Source organism: Apostichopus japonicus, chromosome 14, assembly GCF_037975245.1.
Source record: "Apostichopus japonicus isolate 1M-3 chromosome 14, ASM3797524v1, whole genome shotgun sequence".
In the NCBI taxonomy this organism is placed as follows: domain Eukaryota; kingdom Metazoa; phylum Echinodermata; class Holothuroidea; order Aspidochirotida; family Stichopodidae; genus Apostichopus; species Apostichopus japonicus.
In genome coordinates this window covers 3607128-3621383 of record NC_092574.1, presented here as the reverse complement: position 1 = coordinate 3621383, position 14256 = coordinate 3607128, and the positions used below count along the sequence as shown (strand labels likewise).

Sequence of the window (14256 nt, the reverse complement as noted above, 5' to 3'; positions counted from 1 at the left end):
GGCCAAGAGCAGGGGGGTCCGGACCCCCCTCTGGATCCGCACCTGACATGGCAATGTGGACAAGCAATAGCAACAGTATTCTTACACAAATGTAGGCAATGGAGAATCAACATCAGTGACCAAAATGGGCATCCCAGCAACATAATGCAAGGATGCAGTCAAAAGAGATCTTCAAAATAGGTAAAAGTGTACCAACCTTGTGATATGAGCATTTAGAAGAGTTATTTTGTCTAGGATCCTCAGTAAGGGCTATTTCAAGGCTAAAAGAATTAAATTAGTAAAGGTTTGCATTCATTCAAATTGGACTAGAGAGATGAGTAAACCTTCCCCCTGTGATAAGGAGGGAGGCTGTGTTTATTACAAAATAGCTGGCTTTGTTTTAATATCATAAAGACCTTGGATGAATCATCGTCTTTAAGACTATAAAGGTAAACAATTTGAAAATTTCAAAACCAAGCTAAAACACACCTGAGTTGCTGGTAGATGTCAATATTTTTGACATAATTCCATGTGGATTTGGAGACTGTCAACATAAAAACATGTGATGACAAAATATTACTAAAAAGATAAAAGGGTTGCCAATCCCTTCTCTATAAATGATGTTGGAATTAATTCATTTACTACTTTGCATATGCATGCAGTCATCATCCAAATAGATAAATTCATGAAGTTGGCCCATGATTCCTTTGTGATATATTAAAACTCGAAGACAGCTAAAATTGCCTGTAGTTGCAGGCAAATACATGTTGAAGCTTCGAGAGACAATTTTTGGAATTCTTATTTGGAAAATGCATGAAGATCTTGCCACTTGAGACACATACCGGACTGCATTACTTGACTACTCAGAAAACACTTGTTAATCAGTGGCGCACATCCGTTCCGAAGAATGGGGGGATGATATTAGTAGACTATCTAAGCGGAGCGCCACCATCGGTTGGCGCGGAGCGTACAAGAAAATTTTAGGCTTTACAAACCCCCCAGGCTGCATGGGTTCAGCTTTGAAAAATAAATTTCATGTATGCAATTCCTCAATTATTGAGAAAATATTCATTCTATGAAAAAAGTAATAAATGTCAGATGAGTTGAGATGGTACAATAATCATAATGAATTGTGCATCCTGTTTCATTTATTCTGTCTGCCATGCTCCCGTATTCACCTTCTGTATCTCTATTACCTTTGTCCATCACCCCATCCATAGCCCATAAATGTTCATTACTCAAGTGCCTCACCATCCATAGTCGGTGTTGTGGTCAATATAGACGGTTCTCTGTAACAATCCCTTCCTGGCGGCTAATGGCTATCAGTGCTCGTCGATTTGCAATCTTATACATACACTACAAACAGCAAAATGTAACCGATAATCTTCCGATATAGAACGCACCTGGGCGTCAAAGTCTTATTACAATAAAGAACAAGTGAAGTGGTTAAGTGTAATACCTTTTTGACATCTAATGCCCTTCTTAGAAACACCTAAGTTTTGAGCGCTTGAGGTGTATAGTGTTCAAATCCTGAACGCCTACTGTTCAAATGCTTTACACTACAGCGCTCAAATTGTGAACGCTGGCGTTCAAATTATGAACGCTAGCAAATATATGTAAGTGTTTAAAGAGGCATTTAGACGTCAACATGATGCAAGCTCTTCAAGTAGGCTAGGCATATCACTCCACAAGGGCGGCGGAACCGGGGGGCACAGGGGGGCACAGGGAGCACGTGCCCCCCCCCACTTTTCCTCAGGTTAAAAATGTGCCCTTTTTCTACATAAAAATTGAGGTGTCTCAAGTTAGCAAGAGGCCAAGGAACCAGAATGAACACTCGGGAAGGGCCGTTTCCGGCCATCTGAGGGGTTTGTAAAACCAAAAATTTTATAGTATACGCTCCGCGCCAACCGATGGTGGCGCTCCGCTCATCCTGGCTACGCCCCTGTCTTTTAATGAATTTCTGTGGGTCAATCTCAATGCTATTTCCAATGGAAAAAATTTGTTAAGATATTAGGAATATCTCTAATTCGGAAGATTCCTACATTAGCAACTAGCATGATTTCACCTCATTTTGTCTCAAAAGAAAACTTGTTCCTTGTTTCCCAATTTGCACATTGGACATTGAAGTGCTAGTATGCATATTTTCCTTGAGGGGGGGGGGCTTTGATGGAGTGATGTGTATCCGCAAATAAGATGATACAATAAGAGTTATAAAAGGTACCAAATATAAGGCTGCATCAGTCCAATCGAATTTCTGCAAAGTGCCCTTTGATGTCGGTGCCGCCCCAGATTTAAAGTGCTTTCGCCGCCCTTGTCACTCCATCCTCAACATGTTCTGACGCCCCGACTCGTTATATCATAGGCCTTTATTCGTTACATTTTGTTGTTGTTGTTCGCTTGCAGTGTATCCTGGAGTGAGAACAGCTTGCAAAAATACTGAGGTTGGAACCTCAGTATTTTGACCTAACCTAATTTAACTTAACTTTGAATTATTTTATTTTATTTTAATTTGAACTTTATTTTTTTTTATATCTGACTGGAAAGTGGGGGATGATTGTGTAGACCATCCCCCCTTGACCAAAAAGTGGGGGGATATATCCCCCCATCCCCCCCATCCCCCCGGGATGTGCGCCCCTGTTGTTAAGACAGTTTAATGTCTTCTCATTGTCAACACCAGCATGTCCATACGCAGTGGTAATAATCCAGCGCAATGCATGAAGATCACACCACACTGAGAGATATACTAGTCAACTGTATAGCAGTTCCTACATTTGCAATGACATGTAGTATCAATTGCAGGTGACTGCAAATTGATTCATATGCAGCACCGGCCAAGAAGACCAACCTGTATGTGTAAGTAATGCCAAGAATTGAATCTGAGTTCCACTCGGAAGCAATTAATTCAGTCATTAGACCCGCGACGTAGCCAGGAATTTGAAGGGGGGGGGGGGGGGAGCACCTTTTGCAATTGATCTGGATTTTCAAAGTTGTAGGCTCAACTATCTGAGCGGAGCGCCACCATTCGCGGAGCACACAATAACATTTTTGGTTTTATAAACCCCCAGATGGCTGGAAACAGCCCTTCCCCGAGTGTTCATTCTGGTTCCCTGGCATCTTGCTAACTTGAGACACCTCATTCAATATCACTTTTAAACCCAAAAACAAACAAGTTAAAATACTACATAATTCAATACTACATAATGTACTTAAAGTTAGCAAGGTACATGTACAGAGTAGTCTTACTGTTCAACTTCTGATACTTGTAAATAAAAAGATAGGCCGGAAATGTCTTTTGTACAACTATAGCCAGTAACTGTCTTTGATACAACTGTAAATGTTTAAGTTTAGCCTAATAAGAGAAGGCAAGAGCTATCCGACGATTGCCATCTGATGCAAATTTCTCAACTGTTTTCTCAACTGAAATAATATCTGCGTAAACAGGTTCGTAACTAGATGTTTAAAAACTGACAAGATCGGATCTAAGTCTTTTTCGGTGGGTAGAGTGTTGAATGAAACGGCACGCAATAGAAATGACAGCCTAGATGACAGAAGAATAGGTCACCTAATTTAGCCATATTCTTGCTACGTTCATTTCAATATTTTTTCCTGTCTAGACTCTTAAACTCGTCCAAGCAAGCCTATGGATTTGAATTAAGGGTGTTTTTAGAAAAAAAAGATAACTTGGCCAAAAAAGGTGTAGGTCCGGGCCTAAAGTGCTACATACTGGCTACGTCCCTGATCATATGATATCATATATATTCTCAGCAGATTTTGTTTCCTGTTTGAATTCCTTTACATTTTCTTTTACATAATATATTAGAAAGACAAACATAGTCCTCTTTTACAATTTTTCCAGTAGGATGATTCTTGTTTATTGTCCAATGTCTGGAATTTAATACATTTGACGAACTTAACTGATGGACAATATAAACTTTCATATTTTGTATAATAGCCAGATATGCAGTGGCCTAAAAAAACAAATATCGTTATCGCAGTGTATTAGCAGTGTAATAATTATTTATAGGAAGTGCGTGTCACGTACAATTGCTAGCTTAGCTTCATAACATGCTGTTCGTGCAACAACTTAGGACGAATCATAGAAAGGATGAGAACGAACGTTGTCGACGTTGTTTTGCATACATTTTGTGACATTCCATAGAGTGCGGTGAGGTAGGCAATATGTATTTTATGACGCAGTGGCCAACTGTAAGCTTGTAATAGGCTATAGGACTAAATTTAGCTAATTGCATCTGCCAAACTAAGTAAGTAGTTGAATCAGTAGGTGTGAATGTTACTACGATTATAATCGAGTTAACGGAGCTGACGAGTATTCAAGATTAAAAGAGCACTGACAAAATACCATGCTAAAAAACGACAGTTTTTAAACATTTTTTCGACACTGAAAGGGGGGAGCAGTCGCTCCCCCTGCTCCCCCCCCCTAGCTATGTCCCTGCATTAGACTGGAACCTGAATGCAACTTTAACATTTGTTCAAGTCTTTATATTGAGATAAATAGATTCACGTTCTAGAGAGTTTTGTTATTAAGATTACCTTACATCAACTGCTGTACATATATGGAGGGTTACTTTCCTCAATGAATTTCTCTTGAGAAAAGCTGCACCTGTAGCATTGATACAGAAAGCAATTATCACGAAAGAGGAAAAGGATGGTCTGGAAACTAACCTGCTTTCTTGTTGAAATTCTGTGGGCCAGAAAGATCCTGACAACTCCACTGCCTAATAGTGTCAGTAGAAACACTAACTATAGCGGTGATGAAATGGGGTAAAGGCAACAAACACCAAGCCAATATGAATTATTTAAATCACAACTCTCATGTGTAGCAAAGGGACTGGCAGTTACGCACAAGTTTGGGATAGCTTGTTGTCTGACGACTTATGACATGGCATAATACATCTTGATGCCAGATTGTATGTTAGCTATAGGACATATGTCCCTGTTATTATGGTCAGTGCTTATTCACAAAAAAACTGACAATGCAGACCCATAACAGTTTATTTGGGCAAGCGAACCGCAAAACATTTTATTCCTAACACTTACTCACATAAACCCCTTGGTTGAAACATGGCTATTACAATTTGAGTTGGGCATCATGCACAAGTGTTGGTGTTTACATATACCAAAACAAGGGGGAGGGGGTAGTGTATGGTCGAAACGCCAAATGAGGGCACAGCCCACAATTGCCATTTTTGAGCATTATTGAGGAACCTAATAAAAAAAGGCCCTGCACATGTGTATGTTTATGTATACATACAGAGTTTGTATGCCTCTTAGGTACATGCATTCATAAGAACTGCATTGCACTTTATTACACATCAAATAAAATGAAGCATTATAGAAACCATTGACAACAATTGCTTAATGAAAACCCAAAAAGTGACCATTCTGGTAAGCTCCTGTGAGCTTTGCTTACAGTGTCAAGCATTTATTGCATTGACATTTAAACTATTGTGCATCACAAAAATGTATAAATCTACCACACTCAAGTATATAAAGGTCAACACAAATTATATGTGGAAAATTACATTAAATAATATTATGATGGATTATTATCCTTCAATGTCCAAAGTATACCTTTCTCTAATCCCAAAATATAGAACAAATTGAATGAAGCAACTTACCTGGCATGAAAACTTATGGCCATATGCATGGAACACTGGAAGGGCAACATCATATCCAGATAAGTCAGGCATGGTTTTCTGTCAAGTGTAAATGAATGTTGGTACTACACACTGTACTCATTCCAAATGCTGCATATAGTTTGATTTACAATATCTCTCACAATTAGTTGTTGGGTTGACCAAAGTGAATTCTAAAATCTTTGGTCAATTTCAACATGCACTTATGATTTTTTTGTATTATACTGGCAGGTTATTGCATTTTGTCAGCCTTATGATGGTATAAATCTTCTAATGATGTCTTGTCAGCAGCACCTACAGATGAACTACTTTTAGTAAAGTAGTTCAAAGGAGTTTTGGTCACTGTTCTATCCAGGTTCACCGTGGTAAGTGAACAAAGAAGCTTCTGCTTTTTGGCTCTCTTGCATATTATCTGCGCCGGGAACAAATACATTTTCGTCATATTAATCAATATGGACACGCCAAAATGTCTGTAGGACCAGAAACTATGAAATCCTTTATGATTAAGTAAAGGGATATAGCAACAAATTAAGCAGATTATTAATTTCTTTAAGATAAGAGTAACTAAAATTTTGTCAAAATTCTTTTCTTCACTGAATCAAATCATGATGCATAGTATCACATATAGATGGGTGGTGTACAGCTGGGCAGTGGATTGCCAGGGTTACTTTCCAATTTGTCGTGCCCATAGGCGTACGAGGCGGGGCAGCCTAAGAGGAGAAAAAATATATATATATAGGCCTATATATTTTTTTTTTAGGCTGCCCGAATTTTTCAGGACTTTTGCCCGAATTTCTTGTCATCTGGAAATATATATATATATTAATATGCAGTACTTAGCTTGCCCAAATCTTTTTCAAATTTTTTGCCCGACAATTCCATGATTTTCTTTACCTCGACAAACAGGCAGTGGGCGCTAAAGGCAACACTCGCAGGATGAAGTGTAGCCTGCAGAGACTTTTCGTGGCAAAGTAGCTTAAATGCAAGTTCTGTATTTGTTGTACCATGATTGATATTGATAATTGTAGAGACAGAGCAAAGATATGAAACTAGGAATTGAAATTAGAACTTCCAGTATTGAGATACTGCGTCATTGATGCTCTTGTCTTTATTTAGCATCATGATGCCCGAATATTTCCGTGTAACACCACCGTAAGCGCAGTTCATCTGGGCTACCACGCTTTTTGCACGATCAATTTTTTTTCTAACTAATATTGTATACCTGGACCAAGGGCGGCGGAACCGGGGGACACAGGGGGGGCACAGGGGGCACGTGCCCCCCCCCACCCACTTTTCCTCAGGTTAAAAATGTGCCTTTTTCTACATAAAAATTGATTCATTAAAAATTCATTAAAAATTTTTATAGTATACGCTCCGCGCCAACCGATGGTGGCGCTCCGCTCAGATAGTCGTGCATACAACTTTGCAAATCCTGGCTAAGCCTGTGACTTTTAATGAATTTCTTTGGGTCAAACCCAAAGCTATTTCGAATGGAAAAATTTTGTTAAGATATTAACAAGAAAAATACTCTAATTCGGAAGATTCCTACATTAGCAAGTAGCATGATTTTACCTCATTTTGTCTCTGCTAGTATGCATATTTTCCTTTGGGGGGGGGGGCTTTGATGGAGTGATGTGTATACACAAATAAGATAATACAATAAGAGTTATAAAGGGTTCAAAATGTAAGGCTGCATTAGTCCAATCGAATTTCTGCAAAGTGCCCTTTGATGTCGGTGCCCCCCCCCCCTCAGATTAAAAGTGCTTCCACCGCCCTTGACCTGGACATCCCAGACATGAGTGTATATAAGAAACATTTTCTTTTTCATGCTGGGGGGGGTGCCTACAAGCCTAGAAGTACAGGTTTATCATATTCTTTGTTATATTTTATACTTCTTTGTGAGACAAATTGCAGTCTCACCCGACACAGCGACATCCTCCCGCCTACGTGTCGTTGAACAATGTATGTTTTTCTGGAGGTAGCTGAGTACTGTGTTAAAATAATAAATAAGGTATCTAAATAGGAGCTTAAAAAATATACTGTCCCATTTTTCCCCTTCAAAGTGATGTTACCATTTTTTCTTCTTCTAATTTACCAAATTTTTGGGGAAGTGTAAATTTCTAAAACATGAGATTATAACATAAAGAATGTTTAGATGCAACTTGCAAGGCCTCAGAAGTGCCGTTTCCGGCAATCTGAGAGGCATTGTATGCCAAAAATTTTCTTGTACGCTACGCGCCAACTGATGGTGGCGCTCCGCTTAGATAGTGCCACGGGAACTTTCGGGCACAAAAGTTCTGCCCCCCCCCAAACTGAAATGGTCCCGTACGCCTATGGTCGTGCCCAATTATTAAGTGCCCTGAGCTAATTCAAGTTTGATGCCTATAATTGGAAATTAAAATTGCTCCTTCCATACATTACTGGAGAAGGTATAATTTTGCTCGGAAATTTAATTGTCCAGTATCACCATGGAGGCTGTCAAATTTCAGAAATGTAAAAGAGTGCATGGGATATACAGTTAGGCTAACAACTAGGTGCTATGGCTTAACAAACTTGCATGGACAAAATAACAGTAACACTTCATGCATGTGGAAACAAATATCTGTTTTCCTTGTCCGGTGCCAATTATGCATGGTGACATACTTCATTAAGCAGTTAATCTGGACCTGCATATAAGATACGACTTAAAAATCCCCATAAGGAGTTTGAATGTACAATATATAAATATATATAATCATCTCCCTCAGTACTGATAGATAGTCCACAATTTCACTGAGTAACTTCTCATCTAGTTCCACATATCTTGGCAATAATTCAAATTATGAGGAAATATCTTCAAAATAATGAGAACAGCTGGTGTGTTTATATACAGTGCAGTGCTCATGCAGAGAATGTGCCAGTGGGCTTCAGCAAATGTACACAGGAATTGTATAGATCGAAATATCATTTGAACATGGTTTTGTTTGTAAACAGAGCTTGCTTCAGCTAGTTCAGTGCTAAACTTGCAAACAGCCAAGAAAGAATTATCAATAAGAAGGTGTGGTTGCAGGCACTGAGGTTTGTTTACACCAACTGCAGGATGGGGCTTTAAGTTGAATTTAATGCCAAGACCTAAAATATTGGTCAAAATTCTTGAATCAGTGTTTTAATTACCACCCTGGAGAAATTTACCTCGCTGGGACATTGTCATCTTGTGTGTTCATTAAGAACTTACACATTTAAAACTAAAGGCCTAATCCAGGTACTCAGTAGGCTACATTTTGAAGCCTACAATTTTTACCATGCTATAATTTGGGGCCAATGCATCAATCATTCTTAACTCACAGAATGCTGTTATACTTATATAGCCATTACAATATTGCTAGAAATGTTAATGCAATGACTATACCACTACCAGGTCTATTTTACTACATGGGCCAGTTACATAATCTAGCTGGCCTAAGAAATTGCAGTGAGTCTGCTTACATTTTTGTTCTACAGTATAGCTAGTTCTGGATGACCTACCTAAGGCTAATCCTAGGCTATATAGCCTACTGTATAACTTAGTGTGAATATTTTTACAATTATTCCATTTAGGCTACCCAATAATAACAATTTAATTTCTCATATATCATTACTACATGGGCCAGTTTACATAGTCTAGCTGGTCTAAGAAGTTGCAGTGAGCCTGCATATATTTTTGTTCTACAGTTGCGCTAGTTAAAGTTGACCTAGCTAAGGCTAATCCTACGCTATATAGCCTACTGTATAACTTAGTATGAATATTTTTACAAATATTCCATTAAGGCCTAGGCTACCCAATAATAAAAATGAAAATTCTCACATACCGGGTGTAGTTCTAACTTCGATTGAATATTAATTTTGATAAAAAGCAGAATCTCTCGGATTTGCCAGCAATACTACTGGAAGACGATGGACCTGCACGTTGACAGACGACAGAATTGCTTGATTACAAACGCATTTACTCCCGATAATTCTTTGACTTTAGTTATACAGCATGGGTCCAGTTACCTACCGTGTATCTCATAGAACATGCTGCGGAATTACGAGCACGAACGAGTTCTTACCGTGGTACAAAATGTAGAGATGTGTATCGGTTCCCCAGTGAGGTAACTACGGAAGCGTAGAAGTGACATTGCATTGACGAGCTACCAACTTGACAAATCGTCAATTTGCAGATAATTGTCGTTTTGTGAAGTCGGTAACTCGTCAATGCAATGTCCCTTCTACGCTTCCGTAGGTAACTTTCCTCCAGGGTGGTAAAAAAAAATAGTTTAAGGAGTTTGACCAAAGGTGACCATATATGAAAATATGGCATGTTTGGGGCCAATGCAGCATATCTTAAACATAGGCCTATGCAGGGTTGGAGTCAAAATATAATGCACTGGGCAAATGAAAAGTAATACATTTTTTATTGACAGAGTCACTTAGGAATATGACTGTTACAACGCTGTTTCGCATACGGTTTGTTGTTTAACTAGGCCTTTATTTTCTTTAATGAAAGTGATAGTAAACGCATCACACAACGGACGTACATGATTTGAAGGATAGTACATTTCAAATTTTCAGGGAATCAATACCTTACCTTCTTTCAACACTGCAGCTTCATAAACAAAAACTTCAATTGTTTGGGCCATATGTAGTACTCGTAGTAAAGGCGAGCTCAGGAGAAAAAGTTGTGTATGCCAAAAGCGATTTTACTGATTATTGATGTAGATTTATACACTTAATATGATTGTACTAGTGTTATGATGTCTGTGCATTCTATTCAAGGAATGTACATCTGTCGTACGTAGTTTAATTGTGTGCCTTTTGAATGAATTATAACATTTATACATTGTACGTAGCTATGTTTAATTTATTGTGTAAACCTTAAGAATGTGTTAATACAATGAAAGTGTTACGTAATCGCTACGCCGTGCTAGCTCCTCTTTGATAGTAACTGTGTTAATACAATTAAAGAGTTACGTAATCGCTAAGCCGTGCTAGATCCTCTTTGGCAGTAGCTGTGTTAATACAATTAAAGTATTACGTAATCGCTACGCCGTGCAAGCTCTTCTTTGGTAGTAGCTTTAACTGAATTGGTTCAGTTCAATTCACTCCTCCCAAGAAGGGTGTCTTCTCTTCACTACACATGTTGCCTATCTTTTCATTATCTGTCAACGCCGTTCTACTTTGCTAAATTTTACATTGCCGTTCTGCCCGTACCTGCTTCCACGTGGTTGTTATTGTATCATACGCTATGAATACATCTATGCTGATTCATCTCTCTCTCGCTAGTTGAACTTACTTTCCGTCAATCCATTTACCTGGAGAATACTCTTTCATTTTGATGTTCTCGATTTGGACTGTTGTGTATTACCTTTACCTGGAACCTTTTCAAGAGGACCTTTTATACAAAATATATATATTGGTCAATTTCAAAACCACGCTCTTCCGAAAACCTGACTAGCCAACTGTACAGAACAGCTTTCGCCGACCTACCAGGAACCACGCCCTGTTTTCAGCGACTTCATTCTATTGTAAGTAATTGAAATGAATTTGTTATGTGTTAACTTAATGTATGATTTAATGATATTTTAACAGAAAAAATTATCCTTTCCCGTCTTTTCTTTTATGTTCGTGACTAAGGGAACCAATACGTTAACCACTTTCAACACCAGCTTTGTAAAAATGTTAAATGTTTGAATGTCCCAGTGAGTTAAATTTCCTACAGAATGATAAGGAGAAAAATAGTTTAAGAAGATTGGCTAAAGGTGACCACAATAATTTGAAAATCTGGCATGTTTGGGGCCAATACAGCATACCTTTCAACATGTAAAATGTAAGTGTAAAACTAAATTGCACTGAGCTCATGAAAAGAAACGCTATTGATAGACGGATAGTACATTTTACATTCCCGGGTGACCAATACTTTCAACAAGTTTTCTAAAGAAATTCTTCAAAAGTTGTTTGCCCTTTCGAGTATTTATGGTAATGAAAAGCTTAAAAATACAAATTGTACATGTCAAATAGATATTGCCTGATTATTGATGTAGATTTTTACATTTATTATGTATGGGCCCCAGATTATATCATGCTGTAATTGCTACGAATTTTCAAAAGTACTTTGCTGGCGGTCTTCACTCTCCGAATTGTCTTCCGACGATTATAAAGAACAACAAAAGATGTTTAAATGTCCCAGTGAGGTAAATTTCCTCCTGGGTGATAACAAAAATAGTTTTGAATTTCGATTAAAGGTGACCACCATAATTTATCTGGCATGTTTGGGGCCAATACAGCATACATTTAAACATATAAAATAGTTTTTTCACGGGTTATCCGGGTTCCCGCCCCACGCGATACTACCCGGTTCCTAATTTGTTACCCAAATCCTACGCAAAGTGTTATTTATTTACTTTGGGGGGGGGGGCGCAAACATATGGCTAGGCTAGTTTATCCCATTGACTTAGTGTAGTGTTAGGCAACGATATGGTCGAACGTAAGAGCAATAATGAAAATAATCCATGGACATCTTATAACTGCGTCACAATTTCAGCGAATACAGAGATGGCTAGGCTAGTTTACCCCATTGACTTAGTGTAGTGTTAGGCAACCATGTGGTCGAACGTAGGAGCAATAATGAAAATAATCCATGGATATCTTATAACCGCGTCACAATTTCAGCGAATAAACAGATGGCTAGGCTAGTTTACCCCATTGACTTAGTGTAGTGTTAGTCAACCCTGTGGTCGAACGTAACAGCAATAATGAAAATATTCCATGGATATCTTATAACTGCGTCACAATTTTAGCTAATAAGCAGATGGCTAGGCTAGTTTACCCCATTCTAAGGTGAAGTGCTAAGCAACCATGTGGTCTAACCTAACAGCAATAATGAAAATATTCCATGGATATCATATTACTGCGTCACAATTTCAGCCAATAAACAGATGGCTAGGCTAGTTTACCCCATTGACTTACTGTAGTGTTAAGCAACCATGTGGTCGAACGTAACTGCAATAATGAAAATATTCCATGGATATCTTACAACTGCGTCACAATTTCAGCAAATAAACAGATGGCTAGGCTTGTTTACCCCATTGACTTAGTGTGGTGTTAGGCAACCATGTGGTCGAACGAAACAGCAATAACGGAAATATTCCATGGATATCTGCGTCACAATTTCAGCGAATAAATATATGGTTAGGCTTAGATTTCTCATTGACTTAGTGTGGTGTTAGGCTACCATGTGGAAGAAATTTATTATTTGCTATTTAGCTAGACCTTAAATTTATTTAATGAAAATGATATTTACAAGCATCACACAACATAGGTACATGATTGGAAGGATATTTTAGTTGGCATTCTTCTGAAACAATACGTTAACTGCTTTCAAAAGCAGCTTAGTCAAATGGTTTTCATTGTTGTTGTCCTATGGAGTACTCGAGTTAAGAACATTAGAACAAAAAAAGTCGTACATATCTTAAAGATATTGATGTAGATTTAAATATTTAATATAGCTGTTCTAGTGTGTAGGGAAGAGCTTAATTTTAATGATTTTGTAATATTTGAAGTAAAAAGTTAATACTGATGCTATTCCAGGTTTTTTCTATGGTTGTTTGCATTTTTCTTTACCCGATTGTCTGTAAATAGTTTGCTTTTCTAGTTTAATTTAACTATTCATAGTTATAGCCTTCAAGCAATTTCAGACATAGATATAAAAAATGTCCTCTTTATTCAATTTTGTACCCAAAGTTGATACCTCCTGGTTTGGTTGGGGGCGTGCTTCAAGGTCTCTGCAACTTCTATCTCTTCGAAAGACACACACGTACCATTGTGGAATCGTACACCAGCTTCTGCAAGAAATCATCCCGTGAATTGTTCGCAAGTATATTAATTTATTTACATTGTTTGAATTGATTTCCATCAAAAATGAGGGTAAACATTTTGCTTCAAATTCACTGGCTTACGTCAAAAAGATATTTTCAATTATTGATGGAGATTTATTCATTTACATATATATTGGCCCCAGATTATAATCTCGGGCATAGTATAATTACTACAAGTTTTCAATAAGTACTTTGCTGGAGGTCTTAACTCTCCAAATTGTTCTCCGACGATTCTAAATGAACACAAAAGATGTTTGAATGTCCCAGTAAGGTCAATTTCCGCCAGGATGATAGATAACAAAATTAGTTTAAGAAGTTTGACTAAAGGTGACCACCATATTTGAAAATCTGGCTTGTTTGGGGCTCATACAGCATACATTTAAACATATAAAGTAGTGTTTGAACGGGTTATCCGGGTACCCGGCCACACGATACTACCCGGTTCCTAATTTATTAACCGAATCCTACGCAAATAGTTATCTATTTATTTTGGTGTTTTGCAAACCAATGGTAAGGCAAATTTTCCATAGACTTAGTTTGGTGTGAGGCTACCATGTGGTCGAAAATAACAGCAATAACGAATGTATTCCATGGATATCTTATAACTACGTCACAATTTCAGCTAATAAGCAGAGAGCTAGGCTAGTTTACCCCATTGACTCAGTGTAGTGTTAGGCAACCATGTGGTCGAACGAAACAGCAATAATAGAAATATTCCATGGATATTTTATAATTGCGTCACAATTTCA

At 38.0% G+C, this 14256-nt stretch overlaps 1 protein-coding gene across 13 annotated transcripts in view; it reads right to left on the bottom strand.

Annotated features, from left to right (window-relative positions):
- The window catches only part of LOC139979470 (uncharacterized), a 34033-nt gene extending 22877 nt beyond the window's left edge, over positions 1 to 11156 (bottom strand). For 4 of the 13 annotated variants that reach the window (XM_071990294.1, XM_071990295.1, XM_071990298.1 and 1 more), the window contains exons 1-2: positions 9704 to 9787; positions 5619 to 5696 (exon numbers count right to left, since the gene is read on the bottom strand). In XM_071990294.1, coding sequence (XP_071846395.1) covers positions 5619 to 5696; positions 9704 to 9772 — 147 coding nt within the window. In that variant the 5' untranslated portion in view covers positions 9773 to 9787. The other 9 variants (XM_071990288.1, XM_071990289.1, XM_071990291.1 and 6 more) reach the window with 7 other exon arrangements.
- Between the last annotated feature and the right edge of the window lie 3100 nt (positions 11157 to 14256).